Genomic DNA, 25,037 nt, shown 5'->3' on the forward strand with positions numbered 1-25,037 from the left:
TCTAACCCCCTTCACACATTTCTTCGGTTCTTCCTCTTCTACATCAAGTTCCAGAAAAATCCCTTCACCCATTGACTTGTGTGGTAAGGAAAACACACGATCATATTTCATCCCATTAAATGCCACTGCTGTTAAGAAGCACAGCCATCTTTTGTACCATTAGAAGAAAAAACACGGCCAACTAAACTGACCATGATTCTATTCTATATCCTTTCTTGGAAAGGCTCTTTTAGACTTACAATCTATTTTCCCCCCAGTACTAGAGATCAAATGTAGGGCATTGACAATGCACTATATCCCCAGCTCTTTTTATATGTTTGAGACAGGTTGTCATTAAGTTGCCTAGGCTGGCCTTGAACTTTCAATATTCTGGTCTCAGCCAGTAGATAGGATTGTAGGCAGGCCTGAACCACCAGTCCAGTTGTAACTACTGTAAACTTTTTTGTGTGTGGGGGAGTTTGAAGCAGGGTCTCAATCTAGCTCAGGCTGACCTGGAATTCACCATGTATTCTCAGGATGGCCTTGAATTCAAGATACTCCTCCTGCCTCTGCCTCCCAGGTGCTGGGATTAAAGGCCTGTAAAAGCGCTTTTTATAAGAGGAATCAAAAACAGTTTAATAAACCCACATTATTTTCCTATTTGGTTGTTTATGTATAGAGAATTTTTAAGTCATGGTCTTTCTCACAAATAGGTATAGTCATCTAAATATATACTTTATTTTTAAAAGGAACCACTTGCTTAATTCAGTGCTTTCTGAAAAACGTTACAAAATTGTGTTCATCTTTAACTTAAAACCATGACACACAGCAGGCTAAAAATGAGCTAAATTTGACTATATGTCAGGGCTGGGGTCTTGCGAGTAGAAGCATATTATGCTAAAATACATTCAGGAATTTTTGAACAGTCCATGGAAGGTGACAGGGATATTGATTTCCACTTCAGCCCTGGCGACTTCACTCAAGTCCTTGGCGTTCAGAATCAGAAGATAGGCAGGCTTCTGTCCTTCCCCGGGGCTCACCACTACACTTAGAACAACACCTGTTAATCAGAAACAGATAAGACAGCTTTGAACTGAAAAGACTCTAGGTCCTCAGGTGAGCTGTCATTGAAGTCATATGATCATATTTATCACATTTCATTGTCAAGAAAACTATGTAACTTAGCTTGTTCTGACTCTTCAACAATTGGCTGTGCAACCACTTGAAGGGGTCTTGTAAACTCTTCCCTCTTGGACTAACACCTCCAGGAAGGGTGTGGCCTTGACTGTCTTGCTCATTGCTCTATCCTTGTAGCTCACTATCAGATCTCAGTAGGTACTCACCGATGCTTACTGAGTGAATGGAACTGTGTTCTTATGTATAAGTATGCAACACTTGCTGTACTTATTGCAAAAGAAGTGATGATCAAGTGAAAATATATGTTAAAAGACTATGAAAGCTGCAAGGTGTATTCTATTTATAATTTCTAAGATCTATCCCTAAGTTGACTTCCTTCAAGTAAATGAAAACATACCTTTTACATTTTTGACTGAGTGTGTTTGTATGTAAAATAATTTAGCATAGAATGACTCCACAATTATTTATCACATTCTTTTGTGACTTTCAATATTTTAATCCTACAGAGTGCAATCTGTTCCTTGTCTCAGTTTTTAAATGTTTAAGCAGGACTGAAGTTGTATTATTATACGTCAAGGCTTTGGATTCCTTCTGAGCCCCATCTTACTAAAGAAACAAAAATTAGAATCCCAAAGCTGCACATTCATTTTCTTTATCTGCCAGAAAAACTCTGTCCTTTTTATCAGAAAACTATTTTGGCCATGAAAGGCAAACACAGGAGCTCCTGTAGCCGTGTTCATTCCTCATCTTCCTCATCCAGAACTCCACCATGACACCAGATGCTGTCTGGTTATTTCTTCTACTAGCAGTCAACCAGACCTACCCACAGGTGAAATTTACTTTTAAAAAACTTTAAAATCTTTAGTGTTGTCCTATTGATAGTAGTAACAATGAATTTTAGGGAATGTTAGGGAGTAATCAATCCAACTCCTTTCCTAATGACTAATAGAGCTCCAATGTAAAGGGAACATTCAGACATAGTCTTTGCTTTTGTTACCGTCATCTTCTTCCAGGGCATCAGGGTGGGAAACGAAGATGGGTTCTGAGGGGTATGAATCCGGCTCTTGCCATACCCAAATTTCTTTGGTTTTGACATTCAACTTACAAAGCTGCTTGTAAGAAAGAAAACCAATTGGTCAATCAGTCAACATGCTTTGCTTGAGTCACACATGATTCAAGGTGCTGCTTAGTGCTAGTGAGGCATTCAATTACCCTGTCTGGAACAAAGTGGTTCAAGCCAAGTCCATAAGTGTAGGTGTAGGGTTTCCCACCATACTTCTGGTAATTGATTTGAGGAAATTCAAAGGCTAAAAAATAAAGCACAGGCTTAGGAAAACTCAGTTAATCTCTTTGAGTATCCCTTCAGATCCCTTCAGATGAGGTTAAGTTATTTTACCTTGACGAGGCCCTGAAAAGAGGACTTCTGGTTCTAGCCAGATGGTCTCATCACTACACAGGACAGCTGTGGCAGTTGTATTGGGGAGTGTGACTAAATTCTTGCCTGTGTCTGCCTAGGAAAGAGGATAGTAGAAGCCTCATTGAGGGGGAAGAATTCAAGCAGCCATGAACACGCACTTCTCAAGTTTTTGTCTTTTATTGGGGGATGATGAGAAATTCAGGTGTTGTCTTATTAACCCTTAGGTGGATGCTGGATAGCAAAAGGAGACTTGGAGGTGCCAGTAGATTATAAGGATGTTGGCATTAAGTAGAAGTGGAATATGAAGTTCAGGCTACTTTAAAACTAGTCAGTCAAAGTGAACAAGGGCACAGAAGGAAAGTAGAGGACCTAAGCCTGAGTTCTGAGGCCCTCTAGCAAGAAGAGGCATGGGGGGAATGACTGGTTGTGTGGGGGAGGAGCTGAGAGGACTTTGTAGGGTGTGGTGTGCATGGTTCCTTAAGACAGGTAGGAAAGAGAGAATCTGAGAACTACTGGATTGAAGTTCTTGAATGGGAGAGTGGGAGAGGTCAGCTCTACATTAGATAATGGATATTCAGGTTATAGGTACAGATGCTGGTGGGCAGTAGATGCAATAGCATAAATATGATACTTTTCTTTTGTTCACTTGTTTCAGAGGAAGAGGAAGCACAGTCATTATTCACATATGAGTATGGTGTAGGAGATGTAAAAGTGAGAAGAGGAGAGTACAGACTATTTAGTAAGTGAGATAGTAAGTAAAGTTAGGAAATGAAGCATAAGGTTTGGGTCATCCTTTTAAAATGGAACCAATTAACATGATTGTGTGCAGCACCTCAGATTAGACTCAGAGATACAAATATACAGAGGATGGAGAGTCTAATTTAACTGGGATGTGTTTTATTAAATGAGATTGATAAAGTAAGGAAGAGGCAAAAGGGTATCTACAGAAGAGATGTTCCTAATAATGGAATGTGGATTGAGTGAGGAGGTAAGGTGAGTGTTCAAGGCAGTGAGGGATAGTGAGTGATCTGTTCAATAAAGGAAATTCATAGTAAGAATCTTAGCAGGGCAAGTAACTGAAAGACAAAGGACACAGTCATAGTATGGAATACATGGAGTTGAAACTATAGTAAGAAGCACAATCTCCGATAATGATGCTGAGAACTGAAGGCTGAGACAGAAAACGATAATATCAACACAAAAGAACAAGGAGCCAAGGTTAAGATGCCAGAGAATTACCTTTGATGTGTATATTGAAATCACTTAGAATTAGGACATGGAATAGGGGCTGGAGAGATGGCTTAGTGGTTAAGCGCTTGCCTGTGAAGCCTAAGGACCCCGGTTCGAGGCTCGGTTCCCCAGGTCCCACGTTAGCCAGATGCACAAGGGGGTGCACGCGTCTGGAATTCGTTTGCAGTGGCTGGAAGCCCTGGCTCACCCATTCTCTCTCTCTCCCTCTATCTGTCTTTCTCTCTATGTCTGTCACTCTCAAATAAATAAATAAAAAATGAAAAAATAATTTAAAAAAAAAGACATGGAATAGGACTGGCAAGAAAGTGGCATTGAGGAGAGGAAGTGAAGTGGGAGATGATGAAAGTACTCGGGTTGTGTTTATGGATTTGGGCTATGTGATTGGTGAAATTATGCTAAAAGGGGGGATTTTGAATGGTTGATGGGGGAACAATGGAGAGGAATGAGGACACCAATCTCAATTCAAGGCCTAGTGGTACAAGGGCCATCCCCCGTTCAGAGCAGAACTGCCTTCCCTGGAAACGGCTACTCATAAGACTGTTCTGAAGAACAGACCAGATTTTTCAGAATTTTTCAGGTAGTGGACTACAAACCAAGAGTAAGAAGTAGGAGATTTCCAGGATAAGGAAGGGACAGGAGATAAGGAATGAAGAGGATTCTCAAGGCACTGACTTGTAGCATGAAGGAGGAATGTGCCTGTTTTTATGTTTATTGGGGCTGGGATGTGACTTTCCACTGTATTCCTTTTTATGTATAAAGGTAAAGGAGGAGGAGATGAAAAACCTTTCTATTTCACTAAAACTCTGGATGTTTTTGTCTTTACTTTTGAAAGATAGTTATTGAAGAAAGAGAAGAAAATGTAGAGATAATGAGATGGCTGTGTAGGGCTCAGAATACCATTCTTTGGAATTTTGACCTGAGAGCACTGGAAGGCATGGGATGTTGAGAAGGGCTTTCTACTAAAACCTTTTGTCTACTTAAAAAAATCCACCAAAAAGGAACATAATCGCCCCTTCAAAGGTTCTTACTGAAACTCTACTTCCCAAGGAAGATTAAATTTATATCACAGGAAGAACTTAAAAGTCCAACAATACCTAGAACCTAAAGGAATCTGTCTCCAGCCACTGTCCAGGGTTATTTATTTCCCTAAATATTACTTCACCTCTGTAAAAGTCCACTGCTCCCTAATTCCTTCTCACTTGTCAAGAGAGTATGTGACTCTCAACTGTTTGGTCCTGCTTTGAGTTTTGAGGGGGAAATCCCTAGCTTCTAGGAATTACATATTTAAGAAACTGAGAAATTACATGGTTGACTGAGGATGGCTAGGACTCTGGGAGTCCAGGGCCCTGGAGTTCATCTTCAAACATTGCAGTTGGCTAGTTATGAATGACTGCTTCTGTGATTAGCCTGACCCATTCCCTGTTCCCTCTTGAACACAAAGAATTTTTGGCTACTATGGAATAATTCTCAATGAACAATCAGTTTCAGATATTTTTTTCCTTTTAAAAAAAATATTGATAACTTCTTTACTTACAGGCAATAGTATCAGATATTTTCAATTATCTGTAGAGACAGCCCTGACTGAAACCCCCTGAATTCAGCCCTCAGATGAGTTTTCCCAATTTTGGGGCTCTTACTCTGAAGGGTGCTTTGCTGCTTGAAATTAAGCTTGCTGTTTCTGTCTTTGCTATAATTCTTATTCCTGAACAATAAAGCTTGTTGTATAAATTCCTCTTTCCCACACCAACCTTGTGATTGTCTTGCAGTTCAGGGACAGCCACTCTCTGGGTAAGAATCTGTTCTAGTTGAGCTCACCAAGAAAGAGCAGAGTTCTACCCCTCATTTCAGCTTAATATTTTATAGAGTTATTAAGTCTGTGCTAATGAATTTGTGTGCCTTTTCTCCTGTCAATCTACCATCTACTGTCAGTTCGTCTCAGGCACCTAACCTTCTGATGCTACTGATGATTTTTGTCCTTTTGTGATAGCTTCAGTTTTATAGAAAATCAGAATAATAGACTGTTTTCCTGTAAGGTGCTTTCTGATCTTCATTTCTCCATAATTTCAAATTATTTAGAGCATTTCTACTATTAGCAAAAATTGCTAGGAATCAGTGGGTCTGCATTTCAAAGGATTTTTCACTGAAAGAACAAGTTTAGAATAAAAAAACCCTGTTTTATCTGGACTGTGCTGCAATTGGCTTTTCTTTTGAATTTTCTAATTATTTTTCTGATTAAAAAAAATTGAGTCAGGCTCTCACTCTAGCCCAGACCAAGTTGAATCTCACCCTGTATCCCAGGCTGACCTCAAACTCATAAAGATCCTTTTACCTCAGCTTCCCAAGTGCTGGGATTAAAAGCATGCATAACACACCTTGCTGCAGCTGGCTTTTCTAAACCACACTATTTTTCTAAGCTTTAACTCCATTTCAAAAATAAAAGGTGTATTTAGTTTGTTTATAAAGTTCTTTTCAGCTCTGAAACTCCAAGACTACAGTATCAACATGAAGGAGAACAGTTCCGAAGAAATGAAACACTACGGCCTCTTTAACATTTGGAGAAGTTTACCTTGTCAATATTCACAGGAACTACATATCTCCTCACTTCAGGTTGAGGTGCCTTTCTTGCATTTTTTTTCACTTCTTCCCAGTTCTCACGTAAATTGGCTAAATATAAGTAATTATAAACAAATTCAAATCTGTAAAAACAAAAAGTCAAGCATGAACAAAATTACAAATAGGTTTATTTATTTATTTATTGGTTTTTCGAGATAGGGTCTCATGCTAGTCCAGGCTGACCTGGAACTCACTATATAAGCTCAGGGTGGCCTTGAACTCTCAGCAATCCTCCTACCTCTGCCTCCCAAGAGCTGGGATTAAAGGAGTGTGCCACCATACCCAGCTGGTTTTTGGAGCTGGAGAGATGGCTCAGTGGCTAAAAGTTCTTGCTTTTGAAGCCTGATGATCTGGGTTTGAATCCCCAGTAAGCCAAATGCATAAAGTGCAGAATGGCTCTGGAGTTTGCTTGCAATGGCAACAAGTGCTAGTGACTGTTATCTCTCTCTTTCCCCTGCTTGCAAATAAATAAAAATTTTTTTTAAGTAGTTTCTGTTTTTTTATTTTTGAGACAACCAGATGTAACAGCAAAAACCAATGAGGACATTGAGGTTAAAGGGGCAGCCAATACTTTTTTCCTAGCTCCCCAGATCAAAGAGGCAAAGATTTTTTTTAATGAATTATTGTTTATTTAGGGGGAAATCACAAATTGTGAGGATTTATTTAAGGGAGATTGGAGTCTAGGAAGAGAAGCTAAACAGGTGGGAAGCAGGAAACACAGTCAGGTGGAAAACAGCATAGTCCATGAGACCCATTTAAGAGAAGTTAAAAGGGAAAATGGTGGTGGCTTAAGGAAGAATAGCAGAGAAAAAATACCATATCAGAGACCAAGAAATTCAGAGGAGAAATGAGTGATGAAGTGGGTTATACCCATGGTTTAGAGTTTAGAGTAACTACACAGATAGCAAGTCTAGAATTGGTGAAAGCCACCCATGAGGCAGATTTGGAGATCAGAGAAAAATCATACATGTATAAAAGTTAGATGTTACCCCAAACTATAAAGCAGAGGCGAGGCAAGCAGATCAATTTAGGTCAAGAAACAACGCTATGCTCTCCCACTCCCACTGGGTGGGGGTAGAGGTCAGACTCACAAGTGTTGAGAATCAGGCTAATAGCTGGAGGGACCCATACATATCCGGGGTTGCGCCAGAAAAGAAGAGAGGAGAGGAGAGGAGAGAGCCAAAGTCAGCTGTGAACTCATTTCCCTCCTGCCTCTGTCTCTCAAGTACTGGGATTAAAAACATATGCCACCACACCTGGCCGGTTAGAAATCATGTTACTCATGGGTTTTAATAGCACATGTACCTACAACCCAAACTGGTATTGACTCAGGTTTGCTATGGGCTTTTCCTCCTGCCTACTCTCAGTGGGGAAAGATCTGCTTTCTGGGTAGGTTGCAGGAACAGAAGCATATTCTAAATCTGTTTTGTTCTGTTCTGCTCTGCTACCCCCATTTTATTCTATGTCTTTAGGGACTTGTATTTTCTTAATGAATAATCTGAACGAAAAAAAAAAAAAAAAGTGGAGTGCCTCTTTCTCCCTATCCAGAGTAAGTGGAGTTAAAGGTCCCTCAAAGAACATGAGGAGTTTAAATTCCTCTCTCAAGTCACAAAACCTTTACTTTTCAGTTTTAGTTCATGGATCCAACTGGTTTTCAGTATTAATCATGGTTCTGATGATTAGCTGGCTTCTGATGACAAAACCTTCCTAATGTTTCAGTTTTCACCCTTGTATAACTCCTATGTGGTATATTTTAAATAAGAATGGTACAATCAATACCCAAGAAAAATACATAAGCCGAGCTGGAGGGATGGTTTAGCAGCTAAGGTGTTTGCCTGCAAAGCCAAAGGACCCAGGTTTGATTTCCCAGGACTCACTTCAGCCAGATGCACAAGAGGATGCACCAGTCTGGAGTTCGTTTGCAGTGGCTGGAGGCCCTGACATACCCATTGTCTCTCTCTCTCTCTCCCTCTTTCTCTTTGTCAAATAAGTAAATAAATAAATAAAATATTTTAAAAAATACAGACGTCTACAGACATATATAAGAAGAAACACCAGAGCTAGAGAGATGACTTAGTGGTTAAGTTGCTTGGTTGTGAAGCCCAGGAACACATGTTTGACTCTCCAAGTCCCACATAAACCAGATGCACAGAGTGACACAAACATGCAAGCTCACACATGCACACAAAGTGGTGCACATGTCTGGAGTTTGATTGCTGTGGCTGGAGGCCCTGGCACACCAATTTTTTTTTCTCTCTGTCTCACATAAAAAACAAAAGCCAAGCCGGGTGTGGTGGCGCACGCCTTTAATCCCAGCACTCGGGAGGCAGAGGTAGGAGGATTGCCATGAGTTCAAGGCCACCCTGAGATGACAGAGTTAATTCCAGGTCAGCCTGGACCAGAGTGAGACCCTACCTCGAAAAACCAAAAACAAAACAAAACAAAAAAAACAAAAAAAAAAAAACAAAAGCCAGTCTGGGCTTGCCTCAGAAAAACAAGAAGAAGAAGAAGGGGAAGGAGGAAGAAGAGAAGAAGAGCAGGAAGAGGAAGAGGAGGAGGAGAAAGAAGAAACACCAACTTTCTGTAAGGTAATGGTATTTTTTATATTTTTCCGTTTTCATAAAGAATATCATCAGTACATTTCTAATCAAATTCTAGCATGCTTTTCTAACCCAACAAAATAATCCTATGATGAAACTGGAAGGAGAAATAGAAAATAATATTTTCAAAAGAAATGATAGAAAATATAAGATTTAAGAATACATGAGCACTGGGTGTGGTGAGGTAGGAGGATCTCTGTGAGTTCAAGGCCAGCATGAGACTACTTAGTGAATTCCAGGTCAGCCTGGGCTAGAGCAAAATTCTACCTCAAAAATAAATAAATAAATAAATAAGAATGCATAATATAGGATACCAGCTAAACTCATGTATTTCACATTTCCAATTTTTCTTTCTACATATGAATGTTTCCTTAAGTTATGAAAATACATAATTTTCTACTATTGAACAAAAAGCTAAAAGACCAAAAATCTCAAAATTATTCTACTTTGACCTTTTCTAGTTCAGGCTAGATTCAGTGGTAGAGCTCTTGCCTAGCATGTACTAGCCCCACAAAATCCTTTCTCAGCTAAAAATTAACCAGCTATTAAAGCAATCACGCTATAGGGTTTGTTTGTAATTTGAAAATATATGTATTGTGTATGTATGTATATATCTAAATATCAAAATGCTTTTGTTTTGTTTTGTTTTGTTTTGGTTTTCAAGGTAGGGTCTCACTCTAGCCCAGGCTGACCTGGAATTCACTCTGTATTCTCAGGGTGGACTCAACTCACGGCGATCCTCCTACCTCTGCCTCCTGAATGCTAGGATTAAAGGTGTGCACCACCATGCCTGGCTTCAAAATGTTCTTCTTAAAACATTTTCATTCAGCTATTGTCTTAGAACTACTTAAAAAATTTTGTACATTCTAAATAAGTATATTATTTTTGAGAAACAATTTGACATTTTGTATTTGTAAGGATGATGTCTTTTAAAATATTTTATTTATTTATTTATTATTTGAGAGGGGGGAGGGAGAGAGAAAGAGAGAGAGAGAGAGAGAGAGAGAGAGAGGGAGGGAGAGAGAGAGGGAGAGAATAGGCACTCCAGGGCCTCTAGCCACTGAAAATGAACCCCAGACACATGTGTCACCTTGTGCATCTGGCTTGTGTGAATACTGGGGAATTGAACCTGATTCTTAGGCTTTACAGGAAAATGCCTTAACTGGTAAGCCATTTCCCCAGCCCAAGGTTGATATCTTACATATCAAAAAGCTTCATGCACAGATACTCTTTGTAGTACTATTTATAATAATCAAGAAGTAAAAACCATAGCTTTGCTTTAAAAAAATTAGCATATATAGTTGTTTAAGGGCTGTATACAGGACTGATTCCACCTACCATTATCATAAAAGTTAACTTACACATCATGTGGCCTTAAAATATCAGTTAGATACTATTACATACACATAATTATTTTAATGTAACCGTTTTGTTTTTGTAGATGTGGTTCAGATTAAACAGAACAGAGGACAACATCTCTATAAAAGATTCCTGGTTTGCAGAAGGAACTAAGCTGGAACATTTATCCAATGTCCTTTCTTACCCTTTCCAGCAACAGAGATCCACAATTAGAAACCCATTGTCTTCGTAAGTGTTAATGTGATGGAAGAGGTTGAAAGGAGAGGTCCTGTACTTATTATTGAGGTACTTTCTTCTTTTTTTGTCAGCAATATGAAGCCAAACCTTGAAAAGTAAGGATATGATTTGGATGCAGTTAAAATGGAAAAATATATCATAAAACACACATGTCTCAGAATGACAACTTGACCAAATAAAGCAGACATACCCCCATGTTTTCATTGGACTCGAAACAGTCCATGTAGTTGGCTCCCCAAAGACTCCATGAAGAAAGGAACTTGAACAGATTAATTTTGACTGGTGTTTCCACAAAAACGATATAGTTAGGAGTTAGACCAAAACTGTTCAGAAACACAAATGAGCTTGTAAATGGAATGGCTTCTTCCCATGAGGATTGTTGAGCTACAGGGGTGAACAGTGCTCACATGAAATTAACTAGGTTTAAATTTAGTTTTCTTCAAGGAAATGCCCTGATCGGATCTGGTATCAAAGGTAGGTAAGGGTCATCTTTAAACTTCAGTTTTCCTTCAAGCTACCTGTGGACATAAGATGGCTTGAACCGGTCGCTACAGGGGAATTGCACAACAATCTCTGACTTGCTTATTGGATCTTCCTTGTCTGAAAAAAAAGGGCTTTGAAAGAGCCTGTTATTATTTCAGTTTAAGGCACGTAGAACAGTTGATATCCCAGTCTGAACAATTCCTATGCACATTCAAATTCATTTGTAGTTAGTGGTCCTCAAACTTAGTGCTCCTAAGAAAACCAGGCAAATATATATTCTCCTTTTTTTTTAAAGTGGCTTTTTACAATGCTCTGTGTCCTACTCCAAGAATTTCTGTCAGTCTGAATGAGGTGGAGTTTAAGATTTTTATTTCTATAAAGTTCCTTGTGCACTAGTCCTCTGGTAGGGTAGGGATGAGAGTAATTTTTCAATTTTATTTATTTTATTATTTATTTATTTGACAGAGATGGTGGGGGGAGAGAATGGGCATGCCAGGGCCTCCAGCCACTGCAAATGAACTCCAAATGCGTGTACCCCCTTGTGTATCTGGCTAACTTGGGTCCTGGGGAATTGAACCTGGGTCCTTTGGCTTTGCAGGCAAATGCCTTAACCGCTATGCCATACCTGCAGCCCAAGAGTAATTTTTAAAATCTGAGAGTAATTTAACTGCTGTATAATGCTTTCCTAATATGTTGATCTGAATTCTGCATTTCCAGTAACTTTTTCACAAGACATTTGTTTTCGTAAGAGGAAAGATTTGTAAATTTACCTGCTTGTAGTGGAGGGATCTTTATAATATTGTAGGCAATTGAAAAATTTTTTCCAAAGCAATTACCAATGTTGTAAATGGTTCCATCATTCTCAATGTGAGGGTGAGCAGTGGCTCCATTGACTGAGACATAGTTACAAAGATCAACCTGTGGAAGGAAAACAAATGTCATCCATGTTAAAAAAAAAAACAACAACACATAGACTGTACATTTTTCTCATCTGATCCCTCTCTCTGGAGTCCACTGTGGTGGTACTTTTTGATGTATATAATATCTAGTTGGCATTATCTTTTGCACATACAAATTGATCTCTAACAACGATTTCTTCTTTCTATATTGTACCATACTGAACTATTTTATTTATAAACATGTTAATTTGGCACTGGGCAACTTCAACACCACACCCAATGTCCTGCTCATGATATTTGGAACTGACAGGAACCCATGATATATCTAGTATGGAAGTGTTTTTAAAAATATTTATTTTATATTTTATTTATTTATGAGAGGGGAAGGGAGAGAGAGGAAGAGAATGGGCAGGATAAGGCCTCTAGCCATTACAAACAAACTCCAGATGCATGTACAACCATGTACATCTGTTTTACATGGGTTCTGGGGAGCCGAGCCTGAGTCTTTGGGCTTTGCAGGCAAGTCCCTTAACCACTATATCATTTCTTTGGTTCCCAGAAATTTTAATATATGTAGGCAACCATGAATCTCTTGGACTCAAGTACAATTTTGGAGAGAGGATGCAGGACTCTATTTGATTTGGCGTCTCATATGGATTTAGCATATGCTTGTTGGTTTGCAGGAGACACTCAAGTCTTGGGGAAGCCAATGTCTTGGTGAAGGGTAGAGAAACATGTTGGTCAATCAGCATTGGACTGTCTACCTAGAATTTAGTAACTATTGAATGACTAATGCTGTGCTCAACCAAAATTCTATTTTATTAGAAGAAATTAAAAAACATAGGCATTTTTTTAAAAAAAAACATCCTTGTTTAGATAATAGGCAAGATGTTCATCCATTCATTCATATATGGCATAGTGAGCTCATATGTGTCAAGCCCTGTGCCAGCATCTAGGGAACAGAAAAGATCTTTGCTGTCAAGAGCAATTTAAAAGGAAGTTCATTATAATTAGAAATTCCTTCAAGTTCAGCCACATGAGTTAAAACTAAAATTCGTTTTTTAATTTTTTTTGTTCATTTTTATTTATTTATTTGAGAGTGACAGAAACAGAAAGAGGGAGAGAGAGAGAGAGAGAGAGAGAGAGAGAGAGAGAGAGAGAGACAGAGAGAGAATGGTTGCACCAGGGCCTCCAGCCACTGCAAATGAACTCCAGACTCAGGCACCCCTTGTGCATCTGGCTAATGTGGGTCCTGGAGAATTGAGCCTTGAACCCAGGTCCTCAGGCTTCACAGGGAAGCACTTAACCATTAAGCCATCTCTCCAGCCCACAACTAAAATTCTTGATAGTACTTAGATACAGCTAGCTACAGAACACCCCATCGTTGCACAAGTTCTGTTGAATATGGCATCAACCCAATTCTGGCATAAAGGGCAGAGAGTGCAAGATGGAATCATTTAGCCCAGACTGGTGACTTAGGCAAACTTTCAACAGGCAATGACTCTAATTGATGCTTGCAAGGTGAGTAGAAATTCACCCAGTAGAGTTGGATGACAGTATTCCAGGGAGGCCAGATCCTATGTGAAGGCACAAAATTGTGATCTATATGCTCATGTGTGTGAATAAGAGCAAGTAAGAATGGGCCAGCTCTTACCTCCCACCCCAGTTTGGACTTTTCCTCAGAAACTAGGCGGGTCATGGGATGAATAGTATGCTTATATTTGCATTGAAAAAAAAAATGCTTCTGCCACATTAAGGACATGGTAGCTAAGAGAATCAGGTTTGAGACCAAGGTACTGGTTAGGAGGCACTGCCCATAATAGTCATTATAAAAAAATTAAGTTTTCAAACAGCATTTTACATAAAGCCGTTTTATATAAATTGCTTGGTATTCATAGTGGAAACTGAATCATCACAGTCTGCTCTGAGCCACACCACAACTACTGCATTTCCAGCTAAAGCACTGTGCAACAGGAATATGGGTTCAATTCAGACTCACAGAAATGGTCTTGAAACTTAGTTTCAGTGCTTTCCTATGTGATCTATACAATACGTTGAAAATTATAAGTCAACTTTTGATATTTGTATCTGTTGTTGGTATTATTTTTTTCCTTCTCTTTCTACTGTCACTGTATCTTTTTTTCCTTTTTCTGAGGTAGGGTCTCACTCTAGCCCAGGCTGACATGGAATTCACTCTGTAGCTCCAGGTTGGCCTCAAACTCACAGCAATCTTTGAAACTCCGCCTCTGAATGGTGGGATTAAAGACATGTGCCACCACATCCTGCTACCAGTGTATCTTTAGTTCTGATCTCTTTATTACTAAGTTTATTTTAACTGGTACCTTAGAAACATGGAAAGTTACATATTATCATGGTATTTTGTAATGTTTTGTTGTACGGACATATTATAATGTTTAAATCAAGTTAAATGTATCCTATAACATTTAACATTTCTTTCTGTCAAAACATTCAAATTCCTTTGTTTAATTTTTTTTTTTCTTTTTGGTTTTTCGAGGTAGGGTCTCACCCTAGTCCACGATGACCTAGAATTCAATATGTAGTTTCAGTGTGGCCTTGAGCTCATGATGATCCTCCTATCTGTGCCTCCCAAGTGCTGGGATTAAAGGTGTGCACCACCATGCCCAGCTTTTGCTTAACTATTTGAAATATATGCTACATTTGTGTTATTTATAGTCTTGAATTCCATACTGGTCCTTTAGCTAGCCCTTGTTTCCTTTGTCTTCTCATTCATCCTTCACATGACTTCTCAAGTATGGTTGTTTATACTGTCAACTTGACATGACCTAGAATTATCTGTGAAGAATTATTTAAACTAGTTTAATTAAGGTAGAAAAGCCCACCTTGGGACTGGAGAGATTGCTTAGTGTTTAAGGCACTTTCCTTCAAAGCCTATGGATCCAGGTTTGATTCCCTAGTATCTATATAAGCCAGATGTACAAGGTGGCACATGCATCTGGAGTTGACTTAGAGTGGCTAGAGGCCCTGGAACACTCATTTTCTCTCTCTCTCTTTCTCTCTCTCTCTGACTTTCTCTCTCTCAAAAAATTAAAATAAATAAATAAACAAAATATTTTAAAAAGAAAGGCCTACCTTAACAGTAGGTAGACCATTTTATGGGCTGATGGGGTCTTGGACTATTTAAAAAAGAAACTACTGGGGGCTAGGGATATGGCTTAGCACTGAAGCGCTTGCCTGTGAAGCCTAAGGACCCCAGGTCAAGGCTCAATTCCCCAGGACCCACGTAAACCATATGCACAATTGTACCCATGTGTCTGGAGTTCATTTGCAGTGGCTAGAGGCCCTAGTGTGCCCATTCTCTCTCTTTCTTTCTTTCTCTCTCTCTGCATCTTTCTCTCTCTGTCTGTCACTCTCAAATAAATAAATAAAACAATTTATTTTTTTAAAAAAGGAAACTACTGCATGAGCACCAATATTCATTCATTCTTTTTACTTGGTTTCTTCAGTGTTGGGCTGAATGTGACCAGCTTCTGTTGCCATACCTTGCCTGCTATAATAAACTGTAACCTGGAACTATAAACTGAAATAAATCCTTCCTTCCTAAAACTGAGTTTTATTAAGTATTTTGTCTCATCCATAAGAATGTAACTGATATATCAGATGAACAGCCTAAAGTACAATCTATTTGAATAATTTCTTGGAGCAAAGACTTTGAGTAGCTTTCCATCAGGTAAATGGTTTATTTCAAATTTCAACCCCCTTATTCAAGCTTTAGTCACTCCACAGAGCTCACTGTTCCCCTTTGACAGTACATACTCTCTCTTCTTTTTCCCCAAGGTAGGGTCTCACTCTAGCCCAGGCTGACCTGGAACTCACTATGTATTCTCACGCTGGCCTTGAACTCAAGTTGATCCTCCTACCTCTGCCTCCCAAGTGCTGGGATTAAAGGCATGTGCCACCATGCCTGGCTCAACAGTACATACTCTATTAGTTCTCAACTGGGAGTACTACCATCCCCTACTGGAAATGTCAAAGGGATTTGGGTTTGTTCAGAGATCAAGGATATTACTCATATTTAGTGAACAAAGTTAGGGGTGTCAAACCTCTGCAATGTGTGGACAGCCCTACACTGATGACTTGTCTTCTGTACAAGCTGCCAATGTCCACACTGAGGACTGCTGTCGATCTAGCCCAAAAGATTATTAGTTTTCAGGGATATGTACCTTATTTCCTACTTCTGGACCATTGATCAATCATGCAACCTTCCATATAGTATGTCCTTTAACCAAATTCACTGTAGTTGTAATTAAAAATTTTTTCCAATTAAATGGAAGCCCTCTGAGCCTTTTTTTGATCTGTGTCCTGTCCCCTCCTAACCCTGCTTACCATACCCAACCACTGTGAAACATAATCTTGTATCTTCTTTTCTTAGTTCTGAAAGGATTTATCATATTGTGTTTTGTTTGATTTGTAGTCTGGACATATGGCTAGCTAACTGGCCATGTAGCCTGTGCCAAAGATCACCTTGAATTTCTGACCCTCCTGCCTCTACCCCCAGGTGCTGGAATTATAAGCATGTACCATCATGACCAGTATATGTGGTGCTGGGGTTGGAACTGGAGGCCTTGTGCATGCTAGGTAAATAATCTACCAACTGAGCTACATTCTCAGACCATCATCACATTTTGATTCTTATTATGGCTGTATAGGTCTTTGATTTCCTCATCTAAAGAAAAAAAATGCCTTATATAGTTTTATGTATTAATAAATACTGGTTGAAATTATGGGTCTATTTTAAGGAATACTGCATTTAGATTTCCTAAGTTCTCAGCAAAATTTGTCACTTTCTTATATTTTGCTTTATACTATTCTATTTAAAATATAGTTTTATTTCTAATAAGAAATGTCTATATGAAGGAGCAAGTTGGCACATCACATTTTCCCAGAAACATGAATAGCAGGGCTTTCAGTAGTAATGGCCATCATTAAAAATATTTTGTTATTTATTTTCAAGGAGAGAGAAGATAGATAGATTGATTGATAGAAAGAGGGAGAAAGGGAGAGACTAAACCAGGGCTTCTTGCCATTGCAAATGAATTTTAGATGCATGTGTCATTTGTGCATCAGGCTTTACATGGTGAATCAAACCCAGGCCATCAGGCTGTGCAAGCAAATACCTTTAACTATTGAACCATCTCTCCAGCCCCAGTTATCATAGTTTGAACATCCAATATATATGGCATCCAAGCTATCCTTTAAGTCTTTAGAATCAGAGACTGTGTTATCTTTTCACTGATATCTCCCTCACAAAAAGTTCTTATACACGAAAAGTACTCAGTAAATGTGTTACAAATGAAAGAATGAGTATGTTAGGCACTTAAATGACTTTTTTCAATCTACATAAGTGTTTAAAATGTCATAGATGAAATTTCATCCTGTCATATACCTAGAAGTTGATAAAGCAAGAATTTGAAATTTAATCTAACTCCTATGTTCTTTAAAAGAATTTCTTTTTGAGGCAAGTCCAACAGACTGGCCTTGTTTTATGAGAGAGAACAAGAGCAAACAAGAGAAAGAGAAAGAGTTGCTGTGCCAGAGCCTCCAGCCACTGTAATCAAACACCAGATGTGTATGTCACCTGTGCTCATGTGCAAACTTACTCACGTATTACCTGGTACATCTGACTGACGTGGAATCTAGGGACTTGAACATGGGTCCAGAGGCTTCATAGGCAAGCACCTTAACTGCTAAGCCATCTGTCTAGCCCTTTATATTCTTCCCATCAAATTGCACAATTGATTTAATTCTAAGTTCCACATTTAAATAGCTGAACACTGACTATGTCCTACCTGCTTAATTGTCTCCAGGGTCTCTGGGTTAATTTTTGTGATGAAATTGGTCTCTGTGCAAGCATAGTAATCTTCCCCCACAGGGTAGATATTTACAAGGGCATTGTCGGTAACCTCCACTCCTCGAAAGTAAGAAAAAAACCTGCAGAAGCAAATGATTTCTTAAGTTCATTCCCTTTTAAGTTGTATGTAAAACACATATAAAATGTCTTTTAACATACAGTTTGGTTTCAGTAACCTGGAAAATATATTTTTGCAGGGATCTGGGAAAGCACAGGTGCCAAACTCTGTTATGACGATCCTGTTCTCAGTCATTGCCCGGACATATGCATCGGTGCGGATGAACCTGAATAACATTGAGACATGAAAAAGTGTCATAGAGAGGGTCGTAAGTATAGAACAAATAGCGCTCAGAGATATTTAATGTGTTAGAATCATAAAGCCATAACAGGAGGATTAGAGAGCACTATGAGTATCCTTTCTAAGAATGACCAAAAGCAGAAGTGCTTACATTGCGTAGTCTATTCCTGACAGTGACACATAAGGTAACTGAGATATAGAAAGTTAAGTGGTTGGCCTATGTAACTGAACAGAATAACAACCCAAACTTGCCAGAGTTGGATACAGTAAACTTCCCATATCATACCACCCAGCCTCACGGGGTAGTTCATACAGAATTCTTAACTCCTTATCATATGACCTATCATCCTTTGGTAGGAGAGATATAGGATACAGTGTGCTGAGTTATATTCCTTTTGTTATCCCTCTGTCCTTGTTGTCCTTGTTTAATTTTAGAAGTTACTTTGCCATACTTTTTTGTTGTTGTTGTTGTTTTTGGGATAGGGTCTCACTCTAGCCCAGGCTGACCTAGAATTCACTAGGTAGTCTCAGGGTGGCCTCAAACTCTTTTTTATAAACAGATATTTTTTTCCCCTAAGCAAGCTGATATACCATATCCAGACTACCTGGCAAATACTACATAGTGTTTGTCAGGTGGAGAGCAAATTAAATTATGATTTTTAATTTTTATGAAGAGTAATAGCACCTTTAGAAGGCATATGAAAGCACTTTATGAACTCTAGACTTCACTCTGTTAGACACACTTGCTTAGCAAGCCATGCTTCTATGTCACAGTCTAAGTCATCCTCCTTCCAATCATCACCTACCCTTCCTTCTGAAGTCTCTTTAAAATACCTGAGATTTGTGATGCTCAACAAAGCCCCTACCAAGTTTGGATATTCAGAAATGAGGCAGGGCATTTTCTGTGTTGTGGGGGTTTCTTACAGTCATGGATTTTAGCAGCTAAGTCTTGTTTTTAGAAAACCCTTTCTGGTGTTTCTATGAAATATTTGGTCCTTCCCTCCTCTGTGGCACCATTCTCTTTTTCCTAGCCCCTTCTGATGATAAAAACCAAAAGGCAAATTGGAGAGATGGCTCAGCAGTTAAGGAGCTTACCTGCAAAGCCTAAGGACCTGGGTTTGATTCACCAGTATCTATGTAAAGCCAGATGCACAAAGTGACACATGCATCTGGAGTTCATTTGCAGTGGGTAGAGGCCCAAGCATACCCATTCTATCTGTCTATCTTCTCTCACTTTCTCTCTATTTGCAAATAGATAAATAAAAATGAAAAAAAAAAAACCCAAAAGACACCAAAATAGCCATAGGTCTAGTAATTACAATGACAGCTTTTGTTATTAGAGTGTGCTTCCAATGTGATACATGATGTCTTCCCATCTAACCTTGGAAATGTACCTATTCATTTTCTCCACTTTACAGATGACAAAGAAAGAGAATTAAAGGTCACCTTCCTGGAAGAGGTCAATAGCAGAGGCAACTGGGGCTTGGTTGATACAAGATTTAGATAGCCATGTTATGCCCCAGAGCTTCAACTCTCAGCTCATTCACTATCTCATGGGATTCCCAGAGGACCTTGCACACAGACTCAGGATGACATGGAGAATGAGAAGGAACTTGGTCCAGATGTTCACTCTAGGTTCAGGAAGGTAAAAGGCACACAAGAGGGAACTGAACTCAGCATCATGGAGGGAAAGCCATCACTCAGGTCTGCCTTACCTTCTGTGGTATGTCACATGGCCTTCTTTAAAGTCAAACTTGTGCAGAAGGGCTTGCCCATCAAACAGGTGGTAAAAGGGCTCAGATCCAACTTCAAAGAGCCCTGGCCCACATCGAAGGAGACTGCCAGTGAGCCATAGGGGGATCCTTCCTGAATGAAAGATAGAGTGTCACCCCTTATCCCTGTCTGGGGCTAGCCTCATCCCTTGTGAGAGCATGAGTGAAGATGCAACAGCCAACTGGGGAAAATCTTGAGAGACCCATTATCCCAGCTTTCATGTTGGCCAGTCCTCAGAAGATGTCTGCTGCCTTGTGTCTGCCCTCCCAAGGTTATAGGATGTAGAAAGTGTGGCAACATCCCACTGTTTGGACTTTTGTCCTGAAAGAGTGAAAGGAGACATTCTAGGGTAATGGGAGTACTACCTATGGGACTCCTCAGATCTGAGTCCATTTTCCTCTTACCAGCTCATCTCTGAAAAGAACTTCAAATTTCCCAGTACATTTTGAAAATCAAAGGGATCAATTTTAGAAGAAAGGATAAGACATTTAAACATGCTAGGATGATAGAAGAAACCACAGGAATATTGGCCTTTCAAAATACAAAACTCTGGTGCTAGAGAGATGGCTCATCAGTTAAAATCTAAAATAATCATCTCTCATAGGGTGTGAGTCAACACTCCCATGAAAGTCAATCTGCTATGGCAGAAGATGCTCAGGGCTAGGTGGCAGGACTTAGAAGGTCAAGAATATGCTATCTCGGTATCTTCACCTACAAAATGAGGGACACCAAGGATAACCTTTAGGAACTTTCACCTTTTATAGTGAGGCTTGGACCTATTGTCCCTTGAAAAGTATAGCATCTGGCCATGTTTGCTCCACCCTTCTCTGGGTTTTATTTATTTATTTTTGCTTGTTTTGAGGTAGGGTCTCACTCTAGCTCAGGCTGGCCTCAAACTCACTGCAGTCTTTGAAACTCTTCCTCTGAATGGTAGGATTAAACATGTGTGCCACCATGGATTACTTTCTGCATATCAAGCTCATCAGCTTTCTGACATGGGGTTAAACTTGAAAACAAGTCATCCTTAATGGAAAGCACAACTCTGTCCTTTGATTTTAGACCTAGATTTTTAAGAGTGACAACCTAAGAAGGGGTGTTTGCCTCACCCCTCCTCTTTTACAGAGAGGACAGACTTTCCCAGGCATTTAATTTTCCCATAGCACCCTGTCACACTTAGCAGGGACCCAATATAGGTCATACAGGGTCTTAGAAGAGGCATGGTGATGATAATAATGGCTATTCTATACATCACTTTAAGTCTGATATTGTGTGAGTTGTTCTATTCAATCACATTTAATCTAAACAACATCCTCACAAAGTAAATATTGGTTGTTAGTGCGGGAATTGAGGTTCAGAAAAGGTAAGTCATTTCTAGAATTCACTGACGATAAATAATAGAACTGCAGCTAAACTTTCTTCTGCCTGTCTGAGAACCAGCATTTTTGTTTTGTTTTGTTTTGTTTTGGTTTGGATTTTTAGGTAGGGTCTCACTCTGGTCCAGGCTGACATGGAATTCACTATGTAGTCTCAGGGTGGCCTCTAACTCACCACAATCCTCCTACCTCTGCCTCCCGAGTGCTGGGATTAAAGGTATGCACCACCACACCTGGCAGAAAACCAGTGTTTTTTTTTTTTTTTATTTATTTGAAAGTGACAGAGAGAGAAAGAGGCAGATAGAGAGAGAAAGAGAATGGGCACTCCAGGGCCTCCAGCCACTGCAAACGAACTCCAGATGTATGTGCCCCTTGTGCATCTGGCTAATGTGGGTCCTGGGGAATCGAGCCTTGAACCGGGATCCTTAGGCTTCATAGGCAAGTGCTTAATAGCTAAGCCATCTCTCCAGCCCGAACCAGCATTTTTAATGTAAATGGGCACTGCACATACCACTCTTCAGTGCAGTACTCCAGGTGTTTGTCTCTAGGCTCTCATTGATTAAGACCATAGGGAACAGAGATTTATAGGACCTTAGTGTTGTACCAGGCACTGAGCAGCACTATCAGATTGAAGATGACAAAACTGTAGTATTTATACTTAAGGAATTCAAGATAGGTAGAGATTATTTACACCAGAGAGAGTGAGGAAATGGAGGAAAGTGATAGCAGATAAGTTCTTAGTATAAAAACCCCAACCTTGAGCTGGAAAGATGGCTCAGCAGTTAAGGCACTTGGCTACAAAACCTAAGAACCCAGGTTTAATTCCCCAGTACCCATGTAATGCCAGATGCATGAAGTGACACATGTATCTGGAGTTTATTTGCGGTGGCTAGAGGCCCTGGTGGGCCCATTCTCTTTTACTCAACCTGCCTCTCTCTCTCTCAGATAAATAAATGATAAATAAAAAATACTTAAAAAACAGAAAAAAACACTGCACCTCACAAACCAAATAAAAATACCTGAGCCCTGGATTCCCCATTCTGTGCTGCAGAAATAGAGCCAGCACCAAGAGACACCAGTGAGTTTCCAGTCAGAGAAGGGTGATCACAACAGAAAAGAAGATAGATCCAAGATGGATGAGATTGTGGCATCTGCCTGTGATTCTAGCACTTGAAAGGCTGCGGTGAAGGATGGCAAGTTCTAGGACAACTTGGGCTATACCACAGAAAAATAGACAAACAAATAAAGATGGGTGAACCAACCTGTGACATGAGCTGTGAGTGGCGAGGACAGCTCCTCCACAGTTTCGAACAGCTTCCTGTAACCACCAGCAGGGTGCTCAACTCTGAAATGTTGGAATAATGAGGAAGAAGCCTGCATTGGTACTTAGAGAATTTGGAGGAGGTAGAGGCAGTACCTTCAGAGAAAGTTACTTCAAAACCAAGCTACTTTTACTGGTCTGGCCTCAGCCAGCACCCACTCAGAGTAAGGGGGTCCAGCTCAGGGCCCCTACTTTCATATCAAGGGGATACCTTCTCTCTCTCTCTCTCTCTCTCTCTCTCTCTTGGTGTTTCAAGATAGGGTCTCACTCTAGCTCAGGCTAATCTGGAATTCACTATGTATTCTCAGGATGGCCTCAAACTCATGGTGATCCTCCTACCTCTGCCTCCCAAGTGCTGGGATTAAAAGTTCTCTTTTAATATCAGTGGCCACAAAGACCTATCCATCCTACCCTCTGCAGCTTCCTTATACTCCTGAAGATATCAATTAATTCTGCTGGGGTCACTTTTCTTCCTGAACTTTGATGCCACACAAGGTTTTTATTAAGAGTCACTCTGCCCTAGTGACACCCCTCCTGGCTGCATCACTGACCTCCTTTTCCTAGATTCCTTCTTCTCCCTTATATCAATAGAGGGCACAGCACATAGGGGTCATGGACTCCATCCTTTCTTATTCACCTTCATTACACTATCAGGTCTTCTTATCATCTATTTTCTCTATCAATCCCCAAGAGCTAAAGTTCTTAAAAAAAAAAAAAAGAAAGAAAAGAAAAAAGATCTGGAAACTCAAGCTCTACATTTTTGCTTATTTCTTAAGTTTTGTCTTCACTTTGTAACTTCTAAGAGTAGGAGCTCTGACTATACCTCCTAACCCTAATTACTTTTTATTAAGCACATATGTGATAATTCATTAAAAAGCCTATTTAAATCACACAACATGAATAGTGAGTAGTACTTCTACAATTGGAAAACCTTTTAAAGTTCAGTATTTACACTTAAAAACGTATGTAAATTGTTCCAAATCACACAAGAAATGTCTGGACAAGACGTGGAACCCATTCCATATACATGACTGTGTTCCCTGTCCATGGCAAGTCACATAAATCTCACCATCATGTACATGTAAACTTTATACATTTAGTTTGCTATAGGGGAAATCTCTCCAGCCAGAATCTAGGGTCTTCTTTAAGTAGGTCATTGGTCTTTCTAATAGCTTCTGAAATATTCCATTTACCCTCCAATGTTGTCACTAGGCATTATTTAAGTCTCCCAGAGATACTTACTGGATAGACATTTTCTTGCAGCGGAGAATCAAAAGCATGGGCACAAACTGAGGAAGTTGTCCTCAGCAAGGTCTTTTATATACTTTCTAAATCCTCAAACTGGAGCTTTGGCTTTAAGAACCCTTCTCCACTCTCAGCTGATGGATGGGAACAGAAGTAGCTTTCAGCACTTGTGATGCTTGCAAGTTATTTGGGCTTGCTTTTTCCATAACAGTTTTGCTGGCTGTTTTCCAGAGATTTTGATCCTTCCTAAGGGGAATGAGAAGTAGACTAGACAGAAAGAAATTGTGTAGAAGTGGCCACATCACCTTACTGGAACCTGGCACTGTGCTGTGGTACCCACTTCTTTATCCCTTCCGTGCTCTTATCTTCACCCTTATTCATTTATTCACTACTCTCTTACTTAAAAATATCTATGATCCATTATCTTGGATACAGATAGCACAATCATTGTTCTTCCTCTCATATGTTAAAACTCTTTCAGGATGTCAGGAAACTCATAAAATGATCAAATTCAGCAGTAAGATTGGAGATGTATGGAAGTGTTATAGAAGCAAAGTTTAGCCACATCGATTCTCTCTGGCCACCTTTCTTTCTCTCTCTTTTCTTTTCTTTTTCCTGAGGATAAAATGCTTCAAGTCTGTCTTCATGTATCTAAAGCTTGTTTGCTCTCCATTTTACCTCTTGTCCACTGCTCTATGTTCTGCACTTAGAATTGACAGTGTTCCTGTATTCACATTGTCCTAGCTGGGATTTGTTATTAAGACATGAACTGCTTATAGGAACTCTGGACAATAGACAAGCGAGAGACTATACTAGCTGCAATGGCAGTCTTTTCTGGGAAACTAATGAATAATATAAGATATAATAATTGCCCTAAAGTTATTCTACAACCAAGTAGCATGACAGCTTAATTAACTTGCCTTCCCAGCTTTCTTGTAGTTGGGGCTCTGGTCTGGTGTGTGGGACCAACAATCATAGGAACTAGGAGAGGGTGATCGTAGTACCCAATGCCCAATCTCAGTGTTGTTTCTTTTTGTTAGTGTTTTTTCAGGGTAGGGTCTTTTTCTAGCCCAGGGTGACCTGGAATTCACTATGTAGTTTCAGAGAAGCCTCTAATTCATGGCGATCCTTTTCCCTCTGCCTCCTAAGTGCTGGGATTAAA

At 39.6% G+C, this 25,037-nt stretch overlaps 1 protein-coding gene across 1 annotated transcript; it reads right to left on the bottom strand.

Annotated features, from left to right (window-relative positions):
- Positions 1-887: 887 nt before the first annotated feature.
- Rpe65 (retinoid isomerohydrolase RPE65) lies at positions 888-23,883 on the bottom strand. Its single transcript, XM_004671381.2, has 14 exons — positions 23,873-23,883; positions 22,572-22,654; positions 19,879-20,029; positions 18,042-18,149; positions 17,804-17,945; positions 11,847-11,994; positions 11,112-11,193; positions 10,784-10,916; positions 10,541-10,680; positions 6,351-6,480; positions 2,513-2,627; positions 2,329-2,423; positions 2,114-2,225; positions 888-1,039 (listed from the first exon to the last, which is right to left on the bottom strand). The coding sequence occupies exons 1-14, from the start codon at positions 23,881-23,883 to the stop codon at positions 888-890; spliced, it is 1,602 nt and encodes a 533-aa protein (XP_004671438.2).
- Between the last annotated feature and the right edge of the window lie 1,154 nt (positions 23,884-25,037).

This window comes from Jaculus jaculus, chromosome 19 (genome assembly GCF_020740685.1).
Source record: "Jaculus jaculus isolate mJacJac1 chromosome 19, mJacJac1.mat.Y.cur, whole genome shotgun sequence".
Lineage (NCBI taxonomy): Eukaryota > Metazoa > Chordata > Mammalia > Rodentia > Dipodidae > Jaculus > Jaculus jaculus.